Below are 25,494 nucleotides of genomic sequence, written 5' to 3'. Positions count from 1 at the left end.
AGGATATGAGGAGGTTTTCCAGTGCTTAGAGAAGTTCTCTCAGTGGTGGAATGTGTTTTTTATGTGCGTGTACAGAGGCCTTGAAGTATTTACGTCACACTGTTTTATTGCTTTTTGTTATTTTTCTCTCAGATATGTGAGCAGAAACATGTGTCCGTCATATTGCAGAACATTTCACTCCAGAAACTACCAGAGGCATGTAATCCTTTATAAAGGCACAAGTATGACACACAGAATACAACACATGCTCTGTGGCAGTCTGCTGGGTTTGATCTTTGACCTTCTTGATGGAAGCTGGACAGAAACACTTGTTGGAGCTACTGTACATGTATTATACTCCTAAACCTAATACCGTTATGCACCTTGAGAGGCCACAGTGAGTCACTGCAGCACCAGCCGGCCATCAGTCCAACATTTTTATGTCATTACTAAAAATACCTTCGTACAGATTTTATGACGTCTGAGCTCTGTTTGATCGATTAGCAGTGCAACAGACTGCAGAGCAGAAACCATTCATCGATGCTATTTGTAATGTTTTTGTTATGATTTTGTTGCCATCAGCTGCCCTGAAGATCCATTTCTACTTGTCCAAACAAGGTCAGCACGCCTGGTTTCTTTGGTAACAGTAACACTTCTTTCACTGTGACTCACTGCAGCTTCTGGAGGAACAAAGTGGGATTATGAGACAAGACGAGGCAGATTAGCGCGTTAGCTCCAGTGTCTAGATCCACAACGCAGTACAAAGGTGTCATAAAGTCAGTCTGTTATGTCATATTGTTCATATTGTGCATTTTTATATAGAAGATAAATGAGCAGACAACACCATGGCTGCTTTAAACTGCAGTGTACCAACGACAAGAGGCAAGACGATAGAGGTAGAGACATCACTGGTGCACAGCGATGGTCCAGAGTGACATCTCAGCCGTTTTAAGACAGAAAGGAATTATATTAATGTGGACAAAAAACTTCAAATATGCAATTACATGAATGCTTTTTACAAGTGAATCGAGGGACTTTCAGCGACAGTACCTGCATGTAGCTTCTCTAACATGACAGCTCAGTGAGAATTACTTTATTATCCCTTCAGTCTGGTCACTGACAGCTCCTCACACGTCCTTCTTCCCCTTCTCCACACCCCCCGTAACTCCCTGAAGCCCACACCTCCACACCCTGCCTCCATTCTCATCAACAGCCTAAACCACACACACACACACACACACACACACACACACACACACACACACACACACACGACTAGAAGTGTGTGTGTTGGTTTTTACGTCCCCTCTCCATCTGTCACGCAAACACATACAGTACTGGTGGACACACACACACACACACACACACAAACACACATACACACACACACACACACACAGCAAACAGGAAGTGATGTGGCCATGCAGACTGAGATAACTGCAGGAGGAGTGTTTGCAGGAACAGCAAAGGGAACTTTAGCAACAACTAAAACATCCTCACAACAGTTTGACACGACAGTCGGTAAGACGAGTTCTGTTTATTTTCTTTAATTGCAATCTTGATTTTCATTGTGATTATCGGAGCATCAGCGTCCAGGCTTCCTCACTTGCTTCATGTTGAGTGTGCACATCATATTGTTGTGTTTTGAGTCATGCATCAGCTTATAGCTGTCGTGCCTACTTCCTCTTATTCGCGTGAGTGGTGGCAAGACTACATTTGAGATTTAGTTCCGTGAAAGTAGGATTGATGCGGCAATTAGACAAAAAATGAGTAAATGAAAAGAATAGATGTTTCATTAAACCTAACACGACTTGAAAATGATGAATTAATGTTGTCTTCTCTCACTTTTAAAAGTGCCATTGTCAGTTTAGGTGTTCAACAAACAGTATTTGCACAGTCACCATAATGTTATAAGACGTTTTAATCTTTACAGGTTTGCTTCACGGTTTGTTTTAAGTCTGACGATTAGACTTTGCCGTTGATGGAGCAGCTGTAGGACCAGTGTTGTCCACACAGGGGCAGTGCAGTCATGGCAGAGAGCATGTGGGGCATCTAGAAAATGTCCTCTGAGTTTCTGAGCTTGGCCGGAGCGAGTGTGTGATGATGAGGAGTCGGTGTGTGTATTTCTTACATCACAGCTTTCTCAACATGTTTCGAGCAGCTTCCATCCAAAACACAACAAAGCTACTAAATCCCACAGCTGCCGTTGTCCAATATCACTTTATACTGTATGTATTTACTTTTTTTAACTTTCCAATGTTGTTTTTTTTTATTATTATTGTGAGGAAAGTTTTACAGTTTTGACAGAACAATACAAAACGTGGGCTTCGAAATCAGACAAACTAAAACGCTGTGACTCATGGTGAATGTTACGGCACACTCAGACATGTCATCCTCGAGCAGCTGCTGCAGGATGTGAAGGTGACGGTGGAGTTCAGCATTCACATTCTTCACTTGTCTGTGTGTGTGTGTGTGTGTGTGTGTGTGTGTGTGTGTGTGTGTGTGTGTGTGCGAGCGAATGAGTGTCAAAGCCATGTGGAATGCTGAACAGGTCATGGCAAGCTGCTGAGGGTGAATCTGCATGGTGCAAACTGTTGGTTGGGCACATCTGTGCATATTAAGGAGATACAGGGTTTTTGGTTTGAACCATTTCACTCCATCAAGTCTGAGCAACTCTACCGTGTTGATAATGGTGCATTTAGGCAGTAACTGGAAGATATACGCTGCATGAAAACAACTGACCTGAAGAAAGCAAGCAGCACTCAGAAACCTAATGAGTTATGAGCAGTTTGAAACTACTTATCTTTGTAAAAGTCACAAATGCTCAGGAAAGGAAGCTTACCAGAGGGCCATACTCTGAGAAAAGCTTTAATCAAATCAGGTTTATTGTCATTTTGCTGTACATACACAGTAGTACAGGCAAGATGAGAGAGCGTTTCTTCAGGATCCAGTAACTTATAGAAATGTTTGTTGTGGACTGCTTGCGGACTGCTGAAGCTTATAGGGAATCCAGATGTTTTGGATTGTTGGGTGTTTCTGTTTCTGCCTTTGTGAAGCGCTATGAGATGACTTGTTGTTGTAAATATGTGCTATACAAATAAAATTGAATTGAATTGAATTGAATTGAATTGAATTGAATTTGCACATCTGGATCAGCAGCTCAGCGTTCTGACAGCTTGTAGCATGAAGCTGATTTACACCGAGGCTGTTTTATACTAAAAACCCATCCTCTGTTTACATCAGTTTCTTCTTTTGTTGACTTTCCTCGTTGGGTTTTACGTCGTCCGACCAATCCTGTCTCTGCTGTGACGATGTCACGGTTCAGCGTTTTTCATTAAGAACGTCTGAGAAGCAGCTTTCACCGACGTTGTGCATCAGTCGTGTTTTGTGCGTCTCGGAGAGGAGCGCTTGTTCCCACATAACGCCGCCATGAATTATTCATAAGTTGACATTTTGCTCTTTCTCAGTAGTGTGCTGTTTCTGCTGGGAAGTGTTTTCTGTTTGGAAGCTGAAGTCAAACTGAAGAGCAGCAGACTGAAACCTGAACATGCTGACTGTGCAGATGTTGGTCCTCACCTGTTAGCTGATCACAGATGTTCTGATCCAGTGATAGTTCAGCTCTGATCTCAAATGGCCTCCTCGGAGGAACACTGCAGGATAAAACTAACAGCCTGCCATTGCATATTTGCACATTATATGAGAAAGGACAATAGCCCTTCTTCTTCTCTTCAGTTGATTGTGTTCTGTCCTGGTTATCTCATGTTTTTGTCTTAAACAGAGGATTGAAGTAGGAGGCAAATAGAGAGAGAGAGCGGGGGCAAAGGCCAGAAAGGGCAAAGACTCTCTTCTCCTCTGTCTTCTGATTTCATTCCCCCTCTACCTGCTGCTGCTGCTGCTGGAGGGGGAGGAGGAGCAGCTGATAGGTGTGCAGGCTGCGAGACCACACCTCTGTCCTTCCTCAAGGGTGTGAGAGCCGGAGGTGTGTTTAAGAGCGACACAAGACCTAACGTTTTTATCTGGGTCGGACGTTAACACACACACTTTGGAGTATTCCCGTTATTGTGGACGAAGTGTTTAGCAGACAAAGAAGTAGGAAGGAAGGAAGGGAGGGAGAGAAAGCAAGAGAGAGAGAGAGAGAGAGAGGCACAGGGGGGAGATGAACTCTCTGAGGCTGAAAGAGTTGTCAAACTCTGACTTGTACAGACGAAGACAGGAGAGACCAGACAGCTATGGCAGCCTGGCGAGGGACAGCTTCAGGTGAGTCTTTACCTTTCTGTCAGTCTGATGATGAGGCTGAATGTGAGAGATGTTGGTGCAGCTCTGTAACGCTGGTGTTCTACTTGTGTCATGTTGCTGATCATCATGTGATTCCCGTTAATACACTTTAGAACTCTTTATGGTCCGTGCAGCCTGTTTTGATCTTCTATAGCGACCCACGGAAATCATTTCAAACGGCTCCACAGTTAAACTTTATGGCTCAATAAGGCGCTTCTTAAGAATTAAGATATTAACAATAACCATTATGGGCTCATAAAAGTTTATTTTGTTTTTATTGCTTGTGGAGGTGTTCGGCGACCATCTGTTGCTCCGGTTCTCAGTTTATTCCAGGGTTACCGATGTGTCGTATCTTCTGGCCTTGGTTGTCATTAGCTTCTTTATTATTAACTAAAGTTGAAGAACACCGTCTGGCATGCTTCACGTTGCTCCACAAACTTGCCATTTCCAAAGAATCTTTAAAAAAACGCTCCCTACCCCTGTGTGGTGTGTTGTCAAGGGTGGTTACAGTGAGACGTAGCCGAGTGTTTGATAAGTAAATACTGCAGCTGATGGTTGAATTCCTCTGAGTTGTGTGAGTGGCAGCACGAGAGAACAACTTGTGCAGACTTTTGCAATGTTGGTTTCACAATACGATAATAAACATCAGTCAGCAGAACGTTGGTTTTTTTTGTGAAGCGCTTCAGTCTTGCGGCACCTCGCTCTCCCTTCCTGTGTGAGTGTGTGTGATGCTGAAGGGGTCGGAGGAATGTAGTAATGTGAGGAATGTGGACAGAAAGAGGGAGCTCTCTCTTCAGAGGTGTCCCCCAGTCAAAGCACAAACACTTGGTTTCTCGCTTCCCCCTTCAGAGGCGTAGTTTGTACACCAGGCAGTCTGACACACTGATGTCCAATTACTGCGCTGCTCGTTATCTTAAGCACCATATTTGCAGTATTTAATAAAAATACACCTTTGACGAGGATAACTGCAACTTTACTGTGAGGAGCAAGCAAACGTTTCACATTTAGATTTACCGTCACAAACTTGTTTTTAGGGAGAAGCAGCCTCCCTGACATGTGAGCATGAATACAGGAATTAATCACTTTAAAATCACAGTTTTCATTCTTTACTTGACAATGCTGATTGTGCGGTATTTGAATGAGCACAGAGATCGTGTGCATGCTGCCATCTTAACAATAACATAAATCAATAAATGATAAGACTGCATTAAACTACAGCTGGACGGGAAACGAACCCTCCATCTATCCATTAGCAGCTGTATGCGTTTAACCCTGTAGAGGGAACACTGTAAATAAATTGCTTTCTTTTTTTCGAACAAGTTTCAATTATTTTACAGATTTTTCCTTTTTTGTAAAAAAAGAACATTTCAGATAATAACCAGTAAGTCACAAAAAACTGTAATTTTACACGTTAACCACAACAAAACAGGCCAACACTGTAAAAAATATGTGTATTTTTTTTAATTGAACGTAAAGTTACTCTAGTTTTGCTGTATTTTATTTAGCAATAAGTAATATTTTACATATATTTGCTATTATTTGCATATTAAGAATTAAAATTAAACTAAGCATATGGGAGAGAAACTGTAGTCTAGTTAAAAAATATATATTTAGAACTTGACAAATTGAGTATTAAAGGATCTAAATCAAGGAAACCATGGCAGTGGTATATTTATTTACTCCAGTTTAGACAAAAACTTTAGAAAAATAACAATCCCCTTCTGTTGTGTGGGACTTTTTCAGTTTAAAGCACAATGATGACAATCAGAAGTACAGTTGTTTTTTTTCCGTGCAGCATCTACTGATAGCATCACACAGTTTTCCACCTGAAAAGTCAGAACAAAACACAGTATTAAAGCCACACCTGGAAACCTCTCATATGCACATGGAGATCAGATAAGCAGTGTTCTTATTTAAAAAGGCCTTTCCCTAGAAAATCCCCAGAAAGACGTGTTCAAGTTGGATCGATGTTTATCATGAAAACAGCTCAGAGCAAAACAGAACACGATGGTTTCAAAGATTTACAGCCAATAAGCGCTTCATTAGAAAATAAATGACAAAATAAATGATTTAATGAATCAGTTTAAGCCTTATAGAGTTATATTAGCGTTTTTAAACATTGCATTAAATACATAAATGCTACAAATTGGCTGTAACTTTACAGCAAGAGAGAAAATACGACGTGTTATTGTTATTCTATGTTTTCCTGTTCTGGGTCTGATCCTCGATAGCGCCGCTCAACACGTCCCTCAGGACTAAAAGTGCAAAACCAAGCAAATGTTAGTCACAAATGATGTTTGCACAGCCACTGAATCAGTGTGTGTCACACAGTTTTTTGTGTCTCTGTGTGTGTTTATAGCATGTGTTAGTGCACACACACACTTGATGGTTTGCTGAGGGGAAAAAAATTGCCCCAGCAGCCCTCATGTCTGTGTTGCTATGGTTGCTGTTGACACAGTGAGTGTGGGTGTGTGACCGAGGTGTGTTTGATTTGTTTCTCCGGCCACAGTCTGCTTGTCTTCCACCAGCGGAGAGAAGTCAGGATGGTTGCTTGGGTCTACAGATTGTTATATGTAGTACAGATCAGATCTATTTAACCCACAGGAAGAGAAGTTTAAAAAAATAAATGTTTGTTCTGGTGAATCTCTGCTGTTCATCTGAAAAGGTGCCTCCAACCTCTGCAGAACTTCCTGGTTTCTCAGGCTTGGCCTTTAAAACATATGGATCCTGAATATCTTAATCCATCCTTAATAGATAAAAAAAAAAAAAATCAGTAGGAAAAACTTATCACGCTAGTTGAGGTTTAAGTGAACACGACAGATTTTAAGACAAGCTAATCAAACAAATCCACATTTACCACCAGATAACAACCAGCTATTTCAGACTCCTTTAGTGAATGAGTGTTTAACAGCAGAGCAGGCTCATGAAAAATGACATCAGCCTTTATAGAGTAGCTTTAGTTAGAAGATAAAATTGATTGAGGAAGTCGGCTCTATACAGGCTTCTTTGGAAGAATCTTTTTTGGAATCAGCTGTTTACATTATTGCAGTTTAAATGTAAAAAAAACGCTGCAAACATTCCATGTGTCCCTAAAATACCTTTTTACTAAAGAGCTTTTTCAGATATAGAATTAAACAAGAACAAATGTGTGGCTGTCTGTTGTTTGTCAGCTCAGTTCATTGCAACAGTAGACTGTATTTCCTCCTTCTTTTCCAAGCCTGTGGTTGACCTGACCTACGACCCCTCCAGTGACTTTTAATGAACCCATAAGGAAGTCCCAGTATCCTATCCTGCTGAGGGAACACGCCGGAGACATCCAGTCCACTGCTGACAGTTGCTGTAGCCATTTTTAAGCTCAGGTTGACGTTCGTATCAACACTCACATTCTCTCTCTGGCCGACTCTCTCTCTCAGACATTACAAACCTGTTCTGTTTTCTAATATCTGCTTATTGCATTATCTTGATGTTGGAGTTTTGGTGGTGAACTAAGAGGGGACAGAAGAGTGTCACAGGCCTATTTGCAGCCCTCGTGTTGGTGGGGGAGCAGCGAGGATTAAGAAACGTGATGCTGGGATCAGACGACACTCTGTCCAGTAACTGGTCCAGTCTGACATTTACGGGGGAAAAGTGAGCGTTGGGCAGTTTGTCGTTTCATCTCATTGAAGGCCACACAACACTGTACAGTCTAGTCAGTGTCCCGGCTGCATAGTGTGGCTGATTGGCTCATGTTTTCTGGTCTTGTGTGGCAGCGTGATGTTCGTTACACAGGTGGTCCATGATAGGAGGCACAATTTGTCGGCTGTTACGACTAAACACAGTCATTACCAGCCGTGAATCTGTCTGTCTATCTATGTGTGTCTGTGTGTGTCATTGTGGCTGAAGGTGGTCCTACAGACGCTTATTGGACTGGGAACGACCAAAAAGGTGTTTTTTGTTGTACCTTTGCAGGTGTTAGTTCTGTATGCCTATCTGTATGTGGACATTTTTGTCACTACCTTGCAAGATACGGTCGTGAAACTTTTCGTCGAGATTGAAATGAAGTTTGAAAATGGGTGTGGTCCGACCCATGAATACCAAGAACTCTGGTAATAATATAGTAATGGCTACGGGGTCGGTATGGGTTGGAGCGTCAACATGCTGATGGCTGCTGTGGCTGGTGTGATCCCATCCCAACATGGTGTCTGGTTCTGAGTAATGACCGTACTAATGTGAAGTCACTAAACTTAAATAGTCTCGAAATACAAAGTGGAGCCGACGAGTGAGGCCTCGAGCTTCAGCAAAGGCCCATTCAAGTCTGTTAAAGCGTATTATTTAAAGTTATATTTTGCCCTCTTGTTAGCGTGGTTGGCACCAGGGTAGCAAAATCCCCAAGGTGCACTTAAACAATGCTCATTGTCATGTCAGTCAAGACACCAGAGAGCCGGCTGGTTCTGAGGCCTGTGCACTTTAAGGGCGTGACGCTGTGCAGTGGCTGTAATCAGGAGGAGAGTTTCCTGTTGAGCTCCCACCCTCTGTCCATTGTACCCCGCTCACTCAGCACTGGTGCTCAGAGTCCCCCCACGGAGCATGAGCCTTTACTGCAGACAATGTTCTGTTTTAAAAAGGCTCTGGAGGCTTTAAATGGTGCCTGGTGACATGTTTGGCTCGTTATGGCACTCATTTTAGTATCCAGGCTGCCTCTTAATGGAAATAGTTTAGGTAGTGCCTTCAGAGCGATTAAAGCGACTGAGAGTGTTGTAACTACAATTTACGGTTTCTTAGGTATAGAAAATAATCTTGGAAGAAATTGTGAACAAGATGCATCTAAAACGACAAATAAATAAATACAATAAAATGCAAAAACCAATCAAGACGTCACCGAATGGGCAAGATTTTAATTGAAAATGCGAATAACGGTCTTTGCATGTTTTGTACAGTTCGGTAGCCTCTTTGGGTTTAGCTAGTTAGCCTACACTACGTATACAAACGCTTTCACACACACACACGTACACACTCAGACGCAAAACAGCAGCTGCCAGCACCTAGTTTGGAGATGAGGCTCCACCGGGTGTCTATTTGTAGAGTGGAGTCATGTAGAAGACTGTTATACTGAAGGACTGAGACATGTTTCAGCTGGACACACACACACACACACACACACAGGTCTTTAACATTTTGCTATTCACTAAGTGTTCATTACTCATCGTTTAGTTTTTCCGGATTAGCCCGGTGGCTATTTCCCAATAGAGCGTCGACCATGTTTGTGTCACTGGAGTGTATTTCCGGATCTGGCCTGGTGTTGTTTTGATGGTTTGGGAAGTGGTCATTAATTTGAGATGCCAGTTGAGTTGGACCACATAAAGAATGGGTTTACAGGAATGCCTGAGCTTCGACCGATATAGGATGATTAACATATTTTATAATTTATAGCTTCAAGTTATGTTTAAAAACGGTATTCAAGCTTTTATTTTTTTTTGGACTACGTTGGAAACAAGTCGTAGGAATTTCCCAATATCCCTGAATCCTACCGAGGTCCTTTACTGCCAAAAATATGCCGTCCATAAATAATCACAACATTGTTTAGAAGTAGGAGGGTTAAAGTCCGTTGTGTGCACACTGTGGTGATGAAAGCCAAGCATGAAGCTAGTCACATTTCATCAATATCGTTTTGATCGGTGCACAACAGACAGATCTTTGTGGATGATGGTGAAATGCCTGATTACAATCTAAACCAGCTTTGCTATAATTCTGCATTTAATTATTTCAGCTTCAAGATTGAGTTTGTTTGCAGTCAGTTGCACATCTCATATCAAACGGATGACACAGAGTAGACAATATCTAGCTTCAGTAGGTTTGTCCACTGCTGCTTGGTTTCCTACTCCAGTGTGTTTATTCAGTGATATCAAACATAAAATGAAACAAACAGTAGTTTGTTATGTATGCTGTTGCTGTTATATTGGCATCTATCGCCGTAAGACTCTCTGCTTTGCTTGTTGTGGAGCACTAATGTGGAGCTCCAGCTGTTTAACACAAAGAAAGATTAATAGCATGGAGAGATATTAGCCAAAGACTGTATACGTTATTGACACAGAACATTGCAAAACTACAGCTACGACCCATGTGTGTGTGTGTGTGTGTGTGTGTGTGTGTGTGTGCTCTGGGTGTGTGCCATGACACAGTGACCTCTGTCTGGACAGGCGTCAGGGTGGGCTCTTTAATTTGAGTAACCTGCCCAAGAATAGACAGCGAGTGTGACAGGAGGAGAGGCCAAGAGTGTGTGTGTGTGTGTGTGTGTGTGTGTGAGAGAGAGAGAGAGAGGAAAAGGAGAAAGAGTTGATGGGGGAATGAGAGAAAGGGGGAGTGTGTGGGAGAGAGAGAGGGAGAGGGAGAGAGAGGGAGAGCACTCCCAGCGCAGTCTGGTCGGCGTTTCGTTCTTCCAATGTGGAATACAGCTCTGACTGCCTCACTGGAAACTATCGCAGAGGATTCTCACTGGAGTGTGAAGAGTTTTTTCTAGTTTTCCTGCCGTGTGGATAGACTTTTTTCAAACTGTTGAGTATGGAGATGAACGGCCGTGCCCTGCCGCCGTCCATACCTGAGGACGGCGAAGCTCCGGACCACGTTCTTCACGGAGAAATGAACGGCTACCACCAGCGGCTCCTCGGCGGTGATGGGGGAGAGGCCGAGGTCCCCGTGTCCAAGTCCCAGAGACGCAAGAGCGACGTCAAAGTCTATAAGGAGTTCTGTGATTTTTATGCCCGCTTGTAAGTAGAGGACAGAAGCAAAGTCATTGTGTGAGTCATGGATGGAAATTAAGGTTTACCTTTAAAATAAAAAATCTGATTACTGGACGTCACTCCAACATGTTATTGCTGGATTAACTTTCCCAGATGAGAAGTCTCACCAGGGAGATTCTGTCAGTGTGGTGTGAAAAGATTTTGCTCAGCAGCAGCCTGTAAAACCTGCATCTTCCTTTTTGACCCACCAAAAGGAGAGAGCTCGTACGCCTTTAGATGTATTTATTGAATTCTAACATCATTACTTAGGACGGACGGTTTCAGTTTTTATCCTCCTACAAAGACTCCCTCTTAAACCCAACTTTAGCATCTCTGGGGGAGTATCTCAGAGCACCGACCGGCACAGGAGGTGATTCCATGTGTTGCTCGTGTGACTGTAAGAGTTCTCATGTAATTAAATTGCTCTCTGAGATCAGGAGTAGTGCATTTTGGTATCTGACGTGCAGATTAAACTGATGTCAGTGCTGGAAAAATGGCATTTCAGAGGAACTGTGTGTTGAGGAATTCGGTGTGCCCGTCCACTGGCATGGCATTAATGTTTAGACTCTGAGCTCACTGCAGTGCTACAGAATGTGAAGAATTCTGATGTACGTGAAGCTGGGTGTTACCGGCCAGTTTGATTTGCTTAAGCCGCCTTAGGTGCCATGTTTGTGCAGGGATAGCTGCGAGCACTACAGTAGGGAGCACACAGGAAGGGCTATTTTTGTGCCAAGGGGGGAGTTGTTATGCAAAGTAGAGTATGCCAACTGGCATCCCAAGTATGTGTGCTTGAGGGACAGGAAGGCTAAATATACATATTGTATTTTGGACTAATCTGACTTCATCACAGGCTGTACTGAAGCATGTACGTGGGGTCACCTACAGGTTTCTGACGGGACGTTTTGACGCCTGATGTTGGTGGCGAAGGGAGAAAGTTTAGTGTCAAGTGAAGTTGTTTGAGCTCAGGTGGAAGAAACAAGCGACAGGATGAGATGTGAGTCCTGTGGGAAACATTGAAGCCTGTATGTGGGCATAAAAACTTCAGCAGCTTTTATATACAGATGACCTGGTAATGTTCATCACTAGGATTGAATTTGGTTGTTATGGAAGAAGTTTGTACTCAGTAAAGACACCAACAGAGCTTTGAATGTTGTGAAAGCTGTCAGCAAAATCTAAATCTCAATTTTCCATTGCAGCGGCATAACAGGCAATCACGAAAGATAGTGTAAATATAAATATGTGTTAGGAAAAATCCTGGAGGGTTTGTTTTAATGCTTACATACTTCCTGACTTTTCTCAGAGCATGAACACGAACAGTGGTGCAAAAGAGAAAACCTAAAGACACAAGGAGAGCAGAGGAGGCAGGGTGGAGGAAACAGAAGGTATTCATAACACAAGTGATAGTCTGCTTTCCCTGTGCTGACAACCGGACTCCTTTTATAGTCACACACCAGCACGGTGGGGTTAACGGGGTAGTCTCCAGTCTTTCTGGAAGTGACACCTTCTTCTTTTTTTCTATAAACTGAACAGTAGTGTGTAGCAGTGTCACAGATCCCTGAACAAATGTAGACATCTCACTTCATTATTATGGCAGAAACTAATTCTATGATTAGATAAAGGTGCATATTGGTGCCAAAATATCAGAACTTGCTTTAAACTAATGGTACATGGAGGGAAAGTACCATTCAGTCACCACTTCTGACTTCTCGCTCTGCACTGTCTCCTTCAACCTCTTCTAGAGAGGGAGCGAACAGCAACGACGGCTTAGTTTAATGAAGAAAACCTACTTTTGTTTTAGTTCTTCGACTGTGCAGAGCGAGAAGGCAATCCAATGTGGCAGATAGGAGGGTGGAAATGCCTAAGGGATGTATCACTTCCTCCCACAAATCCTTTGGACAGGGCAGGGCTCTCAGCGAGTCTGATAGCGGCCCAGGCGGGGTATATAAACCAGTAGGTATTTGACAAGCTTGTGAGGAGAAGAAACATCTTGTTTCAATGTGATCGTTTTTAAAGGGCGTCCAAGTTCGCCTTTGAATTTTTACGTAGCGCTGATCCTGAACTGAGATGTGAACGTTTTGAGCAGAAGAAGAAAAGTCTCCTGAAGTTGTGGGAGTTCTCGATGACTGTTAAGCTGATTTAATGAAGTTAAAATGAGCAGATGGCATCACTCCATAAAAATCCTACACGGCCTCGTCGGTGTGTATGTGTGTTGCCTGGATACGCTGCGGTATTCTGACCTTTAAAACAAAGGAGCCGAGGAGCCAGGATTGTCCCTCCGTTGTCTGTTCTTTCCCCCTATTTACAAATGTTTCTGGTACACGATAACATTTACTTCCAGTTCGTTCCAGGTGTTCAGCAGGGCTGCTTGTCACAGAAGCTATTTATTAATACTGATGTTGAAGTTTTGGAGTTGGCTGCTGATGCCTGGTTTGGAACATGAAGGTTCAGCCTGAGCATAAACCTGACATACGTAAAGCTGGAGAGACACAGTATGACGTTATACTGGTTATCATCAGACAACAGAGAAATGTGTACAGATATACCTCCTTCATCCCTAAATAGGAGAAGTCACACTCTTGTGCCCACTTAAAAGCATCCATTTGGGAATTAAAGCACGCTGGTCCATACACACTGGACCAATCAGCTCTGAGCATTGTTTAGATGACATCATGACTTACTTGGTGTTGGAATCCCAAACCTTGTCAACAACTATAAAACCAAGGTGTTGTAGATAAACACTGGCCGGTGTACAGCTCGGCAGATGCGTCGCACATTTTTCACGATAAGTTTATTCAGTTTGGGGGGAATAGTGCTGTTTGTGTTTTTTTTGTTTGTTTGTTTTCTGAAAATTAAAAGCAAAAAGCAGCAATTAGTGAAGTTTTCTGCTCTTAATCACAACATGTCAGATTTTTTAGAGTGTTGACCACAAGGTTTAATTCATTTTTAAAAGCATTATGTGCTTGTAGGCAGTAAAAAAAGGACCTGAACAAATGGCTTTTCGGGAAGCACGGTGGAACTTTTTGGGTGTGCCACATCTTGTGCTGCTGTTTCTGGCATCAGTTATTTCCACTTAATAAAATATTAGCCAAGGGCCCAGCCCCATTGATGGATTGCAGTTATGTTTCACAGCGAGGCAGTAAAACAATCCTGATTGTCTCATGAAAGTGAACTATCAGCTTCACATGCCAGACCAGCTTCATGTCTCAGGTTTTCCTCCCTAAACAGTTATCAAACTACCTCTGTTGTTTTATATGATGTGGACTCATGTCTGTGTGAGTGCTCACATCAGCTGGACTGATGAAAAATAACTTCAGTTTGTCTATGAAGAGATAACATGTAGGTTTCCCGTCTCACCGATACCCACACCCTCCTAAAGTCAGCCAAAGTAAACCTGCGATCATGTGTGTGTGTGTATGTGTGTGTGTGTGAGGGGCCTGATAACCTCTTACATCACATTTTTTCCGCTCCACTTTCTCATTTTACCGAGTACATCTTCCAGCTGTTATCATAACGGGCGATGTGTGATGAGTTAGGTTAGGTGTGTCCTGACACGACCCCGGTCAACGCCGTGTCCATCGTCTGTTCTTTGGGACAACAAGTGCTCAGAAACATTAAAATCAGATCCATTATATTTCTGATTAAGTTGAAAAATTATCATTTCAGTTGCTTGGAGTTGTAATACATCAGATTACCTTCTCCTATCATAATATATGTGTTAAAAGTGTCATTAAATGTCGCTCTAGTGCCTCAGTTCCATGAAAATCAGGTCAGGATGTCATCTGGCTGTTCCTTTGCCAGGTGTATTACAGGTTTAATCAAGGGTCAGCAACCAAAGTACGGACTGTATGATAAATATTACTTTCAGACTCTGATTGAGCTTCATACATGAATTATATTTGCTTTTTTTTGTGGTGATTATGATTAACTCACTGATGATTTTTTTTTTGCTTGTGAACATTTTTTATTTATTTTATATGTGAATGTCTTTTGATTATGTGAGCAAAGTTTGACCCTGATGTTCTTCCTTCTCAGCAACATGGCCAACGCTCTGGCCAACGCCATGTGCGAGCGCTGCAAGAGTGGCTTCGCCCCGGCGGAGAAGATCGTGAACAGCAACGGGGAGCTGTACCATGAGCAGTGCTTCGTGTGCGCCCAGTGTTTCCAGCAGTTCCCCGAGGGACTCTTCTACGAGGTAACACGTTGTCCTTTAGTAATCCAATAAAAGATGCAGTAACTGGCAGGTGTAACTACGCCCAGAGGGCAGTGGATTATAATGAACACCTGTATTGCAAATGATTTGGACTTTTTATAGCTCATCTAGATCAGTGAAAAATGACTCTGATTGGTCTAGACGTGCCTAAAAATTGTGTTCAGTGCAGTTTTTGTCTATATTGCTCATGCAGGCTTGTGTGGAAACAAAGATTTACAGATATTTTGCATCTGTTAAGAAGTCGTAGCCATAGTTACACTCATCTTATGTCAACAGACTGCAGTTTTCTTCACAGACAGTCAGACAACAGCTTAGTACAAGGAGACTGTTAGAGCCATTATTATCCATCCATTATCCATCCACTGCTATATCCTCTGGAGGGTCGCAGGGGGGATGGAGCCTGTTTGAAGGTATTTAGATCTCAAAGTTCTCATTGTTGCATCAGAATATTAAGCCATAAATATTTTCACGTGTTTGGTATTTTGAAGTTTTTGCTCATCCTCTGAACATAGAATTCAAACACGTGGTCCAGTTGGGGTCAATAAAGAGGGATGAGCACTACCTAATGGGTTATTGAACTATTAGAAGCCCTCTTCCAGTAAACGATCGCCTTGCCGACCTTGACACAAGGCCAGATGTTCCTCCGACAGGCCCCAGAGAACCCGACGGTCTTTATGTGTGTCTCCATAGCTTTGATCAGTCTGAACATCAAACCCAAGGATGCTGCATTAACCTTTTATTCTCTGCTCGAGCTGTTGCCTTAAATAGTAAACTGAATATTACCACCTCAGTGTTTTGGTAGAAGTGGCCTGTTAATCTCAGAGGAAAAGCTTTAAGCACAGTGGGAGTCTGTAGATTTCAAGATTTCAAGATGCAACCTCAAAAAACTCTGAGAACATTAAAATGATGCAATAAAATCTCTTTAATAATACAAAGTGCGTGTTTTTGAAGGTACATAGTTTTAGTAGCTCAGTGTATTGATGACCATCCTGTTTGTTTATGAGCATAACTGCTTTATTATTTATTAGATTGTAAGACTTTCAAAAGTATTGCAACTTGAAACCACTTAAGAAAGAAAAATTAATATTCTAAAGGGAATAGTTGATGAGGTTATGTAAAGAAAATTAAAAATGCACCTGTTTATAGTCATATTTGCCCAAACAGGAATGAGAAATTCCAAGGTAGCAGTTTTTGATGCTTAAGCACTGATCATCCTCAACAGTAATGTTGATGTGAAGGACGTGGATCATCTCATCACAATGCAGTGTTCTGCTGGGGAACCTTTGGTCCTGGCGTTCATGTGGATCTTATTTGGGAACCTGTCACCAACATAATTATTGCTCCAGACCAAGATCGATTCCTCCATGGCATAGCACTCCCTAACAGCAGGACAACGCACCCTGCAACACCACAGAAACAAAAACAGTTCAGTAACACAACGAAGAGCCCAAGGTGTTGACCCAGCCTCCGAATTCCCTACAGTTCAATCTTATCGACCATCCGCGAGATGTACATGAACAAACCTGATCCGAGGAGGCCCAACCCACAGAACTCGATCACACCAAGAGGTCCCATGTCCATGAACTGAAGGGTCACGACCGTTGTAGCAGCACAAGGGGAGCTGAACATTATATTAGGCAGGTGGTTTGATGTTGTGGCTGATTATTGTGTTATACTAAGTCATGCTCTTGTACAGAAAACATGAAGCCACTGTTAGCAGGAGTACATTACTGTGTGTATACGGTACTGCATGTGGCCATGCTTGCACAGACGAGTGTCATACGGGGGACTTATGAGTTAGGACATGATTTAGATATTCATATACAGTATGTCAGTTCTCAAACAACAAGTCAAAAAGTCGCTGTTTCACACTGTCAGAAATGTGCATTTGGGGTTTTAATGCAATCTGGAGGGATGATTAAACACCCCTTTGTTTTATTTTTTCATCTCCTCCACCATCCTTGTTCCCATCAGACGGTCAAATTCTCCATCACATCTGTTCTTTGACTGTCAGTCCTAACTTGATGTCTCAGATCAAACAAGTTTAACCTAAAGTGGCATTTACAAAGTAATAAAAAGTTCAGTAAACTGTCAGTAAAAGACCCACAGAGTGAGTCACATTTTTAACTGGGGAGCCACAACATACTGGTGCTATCACTTCTGATCGACAGCATCCTTCTATTACTGATAATTAGGCAGAGAGTTTGTCAGTGTTGTGGTTGGGAGAGATGCTTTTTAGGATTATGCTGTTCATCAACTGTCACAATCTGTCGATGTGCAGCTGTGTGCTTCGATTAATTGTGTGCAAATTCCTTGAATTCTTTTGACAGTTTGAAGGCAGGAAGTACTGCGAACACGACTTCCAGATGCTGTTCGCTCCTTGCTGCCATCAGTGTGGTAAGTACAGTAAAAGAGAACTAAATTACATCCATCCAGTTGTTTACCTGCTGCCAGCCGGTCGGGGTCATGTGAGCACAAAGCTGAGAGTTTGTGCCTTTCTAAAAAGGTTTTTTTTTTTATTTAACTTATCAAAACATTTCTGTTCTTCTCTCAGGGGAGTTCATTATCGGCCGTGTGATCAAGGCGATGAACAACAGTTGGCATCCGGACTGCTTCTGCTGTGATATCTGCCAGGCTGTGCTCGCTGATGTTGGATTCGTTAAAAATGCTGGAAGGTCAGTTACCGCACAAGGCATCAGTATCATCATACTCAGTTATAAATGTCTACTAAAGAGAAGAAAAATGTTCTGTTCTTTCTTTAAGCTGTTTCACTGACTTTCCCCAACTTCTACATGTCAAACACTGTCAGAACATTCTCCTCCTGTTTTAAATGGTCAGAAACTATAAGGTTCGGCCTGCTGCTCTGTACTACACAGTATATAAAGTACTCAGTTAGTTGATGTGACTATTAAAGAGGAAATCTGATCTAATCAACTCTGAAATCTTAAGCCAGGACTTGCTGTGGATGTGGTTTTGGAGGTTCATAACAAAAGGTTTTGGTTCGATTTGAGCACTCAGGGCACTACCGCTGCATCACTTGTTTAACACAGGACAGATACTGTTGAGTGTAGAAGTGGAAGGATCCAGGAGAGATTCACCAATCAGCTGCAACATACAAACCATCTACCTGTTGTTGTGTAGCTCTCCTCATGCTGCCAAAACAGCTCTGACCTGTTGGGGCATGGACACGGGACCCCTGGGGGTGTCCTGTGTCTGGTACGAGGATATTGGCAGCAGATCCAGTGGTTTGAAGGGTGGTGCCTCCCTGTACTGTGCAGATGCCAGTGTATGTTATGGATGCTTGATCAGATTGGGATCCAGGGATTTAGAGGCTGGCTTTTTGTCGTGTTCCTCGAACCATTCCTGAAAATGCCGACCTACTGCGCATGTATGGAACGGAGTCGTCCCAATGCATAAGAAATGATCAATTTTGCGTCCGATCGGTGTGAATAGCATCTAATCAAGCATTTCTCTGTCTTTCATCAGGCACCTGTGTCGTCCGTGTCACAACAGAGAGAAAGCTCGAGGCCTCGGCAAGTACATCTGTCAGAAGTGTCACGCCATCATCGATGAGCAGCCTCTGCTGTTCAAGAACGACCCCTACCACCCCGATCACTTCAACTGCAACAACTGCGGGTAAACACGGACGCACGCGAACCCGGCCGACGGCTTCGCAAATTGTTCACAGCTTGAAGCGAGCGAGTCGACCAAACGCCGCTTATAGCGGATGCAAGCTGCGTTCGGTTGTGAATAGCCCCGAAAACACTTCATTTTCAGACTTCCAGATGGGTGTCTTAAAATTCCTTGCGAGGCGTTCGTTTGTTTTGTCGTCATGCTTCTGCCAAGTTTACTCAGACTTGTATACAAGCATCCAGCAGCTTGACTGCACCGAGACAAAGAGGATTGAAGGGTTTATCGCTCTCATTCGCTGATTAAATGTGCATACCATAAAAGGTCATCTCCATGTTTAGAGGTGCACGGTCTTAGATGTTTAGAACCATCACTCAAAACAGGAACATTTTCAATCTGCCAAAGACACCACGGTGCCCTCTGGTGGACAAACTGTGTCATTTCTGTTGTAGGTAAACATTCAAAGTATGTGTATGCGTAAAAATAGTTTCGAAACCAACATTATAACATTCAAAAATATTGTGTTCTTTGCATCAATAACCAGTTAGAATCCAGCTTTCATTTACTGTGTTTACATCTTCTGAATTGGCATTAGTGTTACCTGAGATGAAGTGGAGTTATTTACCCCTCTCTCTGCAGCAAGGAGCTGACAGCTGACGCCAGGGAGCTGAAGGGGGAGCTCTACTGTCTGCCCTGCCACGACAAGATGGGAGTCCCGATCTGCGGGGCCTGTAGGAGGCCCATCGAGGGCCGTGTGGTCAACGCCATGGGCAAGCAGTGGCACGTGGAGGTGCGATGTCGAACTGTAGAACGTTTAATATCAGCTTCAGTTACACTCTCATTTGATGGAAGTCCTGCAGAAATTACTTGATATTGCACATATTTGAGAAGCTGCAATACTTTTGGCTATGGACATAGTTTTATTTTCTTTATGTTCTGTACATTTTATCCATCAAATGCTCTTTAAAATGTGTCATACGTGTGACTCATGTTTCTACTGGCTTTATCTCCACAGTTATGTTCAGTCCATTTATCTCTCAGCTGTGTACATCGTTCCTCTACTATCTCTCTCCATCTCTTCTTCCTCGCTTTCCTTCTATCTTTTCCACATCTTATATCTATTTTCCCATCTTCCCTCCTCCACGTGTAGCATCATGTATGCACTATATGTGAGCGCCCATTTCAAGGCCACCCGTTTTATGAGCGAGGTGGTCATGCCTATTGTGAGAGACACTTTGACATGGTGAGGGGATGAAGGATTGGCCTGGTGTTGACTGCTGCCCTGTTTCCCTGCCTGGCTACAACCTCCCAGCCTCCATACAAGGGTTACACTCCTATATGAGTTACTAGAGCTGTAGGCCAGATTGATTTAAACTTATGTCATGAGAAAAGCAAATCAGATTTTCAAGTCTTCAATTTAGTTACTTTACCCAACTCATTATTTATAATTCACGGTGTTTAAACATATTATTACACTAAATGTGACAAAAAGAAAGCTACTGACAATGAAAATAAGTATTCACCAGTGTTTATTTACTACCAAAATACGGTTCTGCAGGAATCTGTTCTTCATTTTAGTGTAAATACGGAAAATAACTTTCAGTACCCTTCATCAAAATCTGCTTTTATAAATCTACATGTGTCTCTATATGATGTCGTCATATAAATCATTGCACACTAAAGGTGATCTGTCTGAAAGCTAAAATACACTTTTTCCTCATTATCATTGGAGGAAGTATTTCACATTTCCTGTACCCTACCATTACTCCCTTTCCTGTCTGTTCGGAGGATTAATGCACCCTCTAGTGGTCACTATTCTATCCTCCTTCTCAACTCTCTGTATGGACGCAGTAACAGGACATCTGTAATGAACTGATCTGGTTGTTTTCTGACTTGAGCCAGATTCTCTTCAGCATGATGTGAGTGTGGTAATGTACTGACTCGTGGCTTTGCTAACCATGTGTGCTTGGCTATGGGTTTGCTTGCAGCATTTTGTGTGTGCTAAGTGTGAGAAACCCTTCCTGGGACACCGTCACTACGAACGCAAGGGCCTGGCCTACTGCGAAACGCACTACAACCAGGTAACACTCACCAGTCTCACCTGTACTGGGGGCATTTATGCTGAACACACACAGACATTTTATGTTTTGCCTGTAATGACATTTCTTCTGGGGTTCCTTTTGTCATGTCTGCCAAACAAAACTGTCTGCATCATGGTTTAGATTAGAAGTAAACTGGGACTCTGCATTTGGCCACAGTTGCTGAAGTATTAAGGGATGGATGGGGGGAAGGTAGTCATGTGAGGAAGCCTGTGGACACTAGAGAGTAGGATTGCACATGAATGCAACATGTTGAGAGAAACAGTAAATAAGTCACATGGACCATTTGCACTGGTATATGCAGTACAGTGAGATTCCCAATTATGTATATTATATTATATATTCTGTTTAAACAATAGTTTAATTAGATACACCATGATTTAATCAATGTGATGACTCCACCTAGTGTTAGAAAGCTGTTTGGGATTTTTTTTTCTTTCTCCAAAACAATGTGGGTTTATGCTTTCAGGTAAATATAGAAATGCCTTGCAGCCCCGTAGGCCGTGCTTGCGTCATGGCTTTGAACACAGCATGTTTTGTGGGTAATGATAACGGCTGATGAGATGTGCTAACTCTCTGTTTCTCTGCACTCAGCTCTTCGGGGATGTTTGCTACCACTGCAATCGTGTTATTGAAGGAGACGGTAAGCAAACTAATTACGAGTAAAAATCTAATGAACTCAGGATGGAGAGGTTATCAAGCAGCTCTGTTGACATCAGCATCCATTTGAGGAACCTCTTTTCCATATTACATTGACTGTAATGTGATTTGTATGATGTGTACATATTTCTTGACGTGGTGCCTCTTCAAGATTGTGTTGTGTGGTTTAGACTAAACAACATCCATTTGATTTAACTCGTATGATAGAAATCTGGGACGCCGTTTCATGCGACTGTCTCCTGTGTTTGTTTCAGTGGTGTCTGCCCTCAACAAGGCTTGGTGTGTGAACTGTTTTGCCTGCTCAACCTGCAACACCAAGCTCACTCTCAAGTAAGTTGTGCAGTGAGACACACCTTAACGCTGCCAGCTCAGTTTATTCTGGAATATCCACTCATTCTACATTAAGAGTATTCTCTGTCAGAAATTGACATGTGATTTGTCTGAGGTCTCTTTGCTGCCATATTTCTCTTTCACAACTACCTTGCTGCCATCTGCTGCTGCTAACAGTCTTTCCTCCGATTATCTTGTGTCCCTGTGGGCGTGTTTCTCTGCCTCTCCTCCCTGTTATTATCTTTTATATTATGCGTCCACTTTCCTTCCTCTGCCTTCTCTCCAACGCTCACGTCTCTTTCTCTTCCACCTCTTTCACACCTCTCGTCATGTGTCCTCCGTCCCTGCTGTGTCAGGGAAAAGTTTGTGGAGGTGGATCTGAAGCCGGTGTGTAAGCACTGCTATGAACGCCTCCCGGACGACATGAAGCGCCGGCTGGCCAAGCGCGAACGAGACTCGAAAGAGAAGAAGAAGAAATTACTGATACCCATGTGTCTGTGATCCCCTCTTTCTCCTTCCTTCTCACTTCAACTGTTCTTCTCTTTGGTCAGTTTCCGTCTTCCTCGCTGCCTGATTCTGTTGTTTGCTTTTTCATTGTTAGTATATTTCAAACATGCCTATTTTAATCCTCACTTCACCGTTAATTCAATTGGCTTTCAAGCCAAAGGATCAAAGCAAAAGAATTGCATGTAAATGGACACTGAACACTTCTGAGTGACCTAACAGTGGCAATGTTGCAGCACATGACCGCTTCTCAGCAGGAAACGCTGGTCAGGACTTAGGCTGGTACCCTGCTAACCTCTGCTACGCAAACAGGAAAATCAGATCAATCACATGGTAAAGGGAATTCTTTGTTTCCCGGGTCTCCCAGTCTGTCTGGTGTAAGACGTAAAGCCATAATCACTTCCGGCAGCAAATGCCGAGGTCCCTCAGAGTAAGACACGTGCCCCGGTCCTGGCAGCGATTATCTGCTTTGGGAGGGAATGCTGTTCAGGGACAGCTGAAGGGAAAAGGTTTAGAGCGCCGGCCAAGTTGTTAGCATTAAAGACATTCAATACAAAGAACAAGCAGAAGCCACTCTAAGAGCACACACTGTACCTCTGCCAGGACATCATAGATCCCAACGTAAATCTGTTTGTAGATACGTGTCAGGGTGATATCTGTCCTGGAATATACAGCCCCGATTGTTGTCATTTAGGGAAATCTGGTATTTCATCAAAAAATATTAGGATACAGTGGTCAGAAATGTGCAGAAAAATGGTGAAAGATGTTCAGATTCATGCAGGTTTAGAGTTATCCAGCTCACCTTATAACAAACAAGAACCAATATAAAAGAAAGAAGTGAAACCCGAAGACAGTCGTGTTGTTAGATGTTAAAATATCCACGTTGAGCAGGAATCAAGGCATTTTTTTATGCAATTAAAAATGTAGTAATCCAGAAGTAATCTAATAGTTGGCAGTAACTCTTACACAGAAAGCATATCTTCCCATAGCACATTAATGTTAACATGTCAGTATGTATGCTGTGGTTTGTAAAGTCATGAAAGTGTATTTTTTTAATGCTACTAGACATCGTATTATAACAGATATGTCCACACAAGAATGACAACATCTAACCTCCAGCCTGTAACTGTGCATCTTTCTTCCTCAGGAACAAGTTTGTGGAGTTTGACATGAAGCCAGTTTGTAAGAAGTGCTACGAGAAGTTCCCTCTGGAGCTGAAGAAGAGGCTGAAGAAACTGTCAGAAACTGTTGCTCGGAAGTGAACGCGCAGTCGAGCAGCCGGTGGCACTGAAAGACAGATGAGACCGCGAGGTGGCCCCGCACAAGCCCAGAACCGAGAGTCGCATTTAGATAGAATTTGTGTGTTTTATATTATCGGTATGTTACATTTAGGTCGATTATTTCAGCAGAACACATTTGTGCTTTTAGTTACAGCAGTAAGACTTTGAGCTTTGATTTTATGAGCCCCACCCTGGCAGATGGCTCGACAGTCATGTTGATCAGTCAGTCGGTAGGTTTAGCCTCCTCAGTGCCTTTTGGCTCAAACACTGCACTGTATATTTTTTCGCTTGCTTGCTTAGTTCACTACTTTATATATAAAACACAACACGTGTCGACGGTCCTATATTTATTATATGAGCTTGAAGAGAAGACATAGAAACATGGGATAATGACTTACAAGCTGCGCTGAGAGGTTGCTCAACTGTTTGCCAGCTTGTCTTGTGATGTCAAAAAATCTGTTTCCTTGTTTGACTGATGTTACTGCCACATTTCTATAATAAATAAGTAAACCAAAGACAGCTTGAAAAAAAAAAAAACATGCCGTTGTACTGAATGTGTATATAATCTCTAAAGTTTCTCGTTTTCTTTCAGCAAGTATAATTGTATGTATTCTTCTTGTGTATTTTCTTTAATATTATGCAAAATAAGTTAGTGTAGGTCTATAAAGTTTCTTTGTGCATCTACGGTTTATTGCTATCATGCACATGCTGCAGTAATGGACACAACTACCACCTACAGTGTGCTAGATTACCTTGTTCCAGTGTGTGCTGAGCATTTTTTATGTGACACAATCTCTATGCAAAGCAACATGTACTGGTATTTACTCACCAGTTTTTCAGGTTCACAATCTAAAATACTCCAGTACAGCCTATCCAACATTTATAATGTGGAGTTTTTTTGTTTTTTCTCCTATTTGGAGTAAATAGATGCAGATGCTAGAATACCAGAAAGCTTTCGAGGTGTGTTCTGCAGTACCACTCAACATTATAACTGCAGCTTAGATTCTGCTGAAACAACTCCCCTGACGTGTTGTAAACAAACACTGAACACAATAAGCTTCAGGGTGACATAATTTATTGCACGGCAACTGGTAACTGTGTGTGTGTCTTACAACACGACGGCTTGTGGCATGTGCGGAGACCGGATGTGGGAGTAGCGCTTGATGTCAGAAACATTTGCCTCTGTTGTTTGTGATCCAGAGAAAGTGATCCTCTTAGGGAGGTGTACCGACTTCCTCAAGGCTCAGACCCACTTAGGAAAGAAAGCCAACCGTTCCCGTTCTCAAAGTGCTTCACTCGAGCGGTGTTTTATCATGGAAAACATATCTTCTACATAAAAGCTCAATAGAAGAAAAACACATTCCACATTTTTTTTTTGATTGCAAAGCCAACGCTACTCTTGTGCGTTTTACTACCGAAGCCACAGCGCTGCTCATGCCATGGAGAAGTTAAGTTAGCCACTGGACTGATTGTTGTGAAGCAGAATAGTCCAGTACACGGTTTCATCTGATATCTTACTACCTTGGGAATGTTTGTGAAGAGATGTATTAACACACCAAAGTGCATATTCTGGACTTTAACTTAAATGTATTTGTCATTATATCAAAGATAAATCTGTCAAATCATCTGAATAAACACCTACATCAGTGCCAGCATGTAGTATTATTTCTTACATCTTTCAACGTGGAACATTAAATCTATTACAGCTTTACAGATTACAAGGTTTTTATTATAGACACCCAAAAAAGTCAGGTATATGTCCTACGTTTTAA

General features: G+C 42.4%; 1 protein-coding gene across 6 annotated transcripts in view; it reads left to right on the top strand.

Annotated features, from left to right (window-relative positions):
• Window positions 1-25,374, top strand: part of LOC103353988 (LIM and senescent cell antigen-like-containing domain protein 1) — a 28,509-nt gene extending 3,135 nt beyond the window's left edge. Inside the window, exons 1-11 of one of the 6 annotated variants that reach the window (XM_008277212.1) lie at window positions 1,417-1,500; window positions 15,042-15,201; window positions 17,550-17,616; window positions 17,774-17,894; window positions 18,706-18,855; window positions 19,489-19,639; window positions 20,838-20,930; window positions 21,543-21,591; window positions 21,863-21,938; window positions 22,295-22,484; window positions 23,590-23,674. In XM_008277212.1, the coding sequence (XP_008275434.1) occupies window positions 15,046-15,201; window positions 17,550-17,616; window positions 17,774-17,894; window positions 18,706-18,855; window positions 19,489-19,639; window positions 20,838-20,930; window positions 21,543-21,591; window positions 21,863-21,938; window positions 22,295-22,439 (1,008 nt within the window). In that variant the 5' untranslated portion in view covers window positions 1,417-1,500; window positions 15,042-15,045 and the 3' untranslated portion in view covers window positions 22,440-22,484; window positions 23,590-23,674. Of the gene's footprint in view, window positions 1-1,416; window positions 1,501-4,105; window positions 4,237-10,419; window positions 10,998-15,041; window positions 15,202-17,549; window positions 17,617-17,773; window positions 17,895-18,705; window positions 18,856-19,488; window positions 19,640-19,999; window positions 20,093-20,837; window positions 20,931-21,542; window positions 21,592-21,862; window positions 21,939-22,294; window positions 22,485-23,589 lie in introns of those variants that run through there. The other 5 variants (XM_008277209.1, XM_008277207.1, XM_008277206.1 and 2 more) reach the window with 5 other exon arrangements.
• The last annotated feature ends 120 nt before the right edge of the window (window positions 25,375-25,494 follow it).

Source organism: Stegastes partitus, unplaced genomic scaffold (assembly GCF_000690725.1).
Source record: "Stegastes partitus isolate 25-593 unplaced genomic scaffold, Stegastes_partitus-1.0.2 Scaffold91, whole genome shotgun sequence".
Lineage (NCBI taxonomy): Eukaryota > Metazoa > Chordata > Actinopteri > Pomacentridae > Stegastes > Stegastes partitus.
The sequence above is the reverse complement of the archived record's forward strand: the minus strand, read 5'-3'. Positions and strand labels throughout refer to the sequence as shown.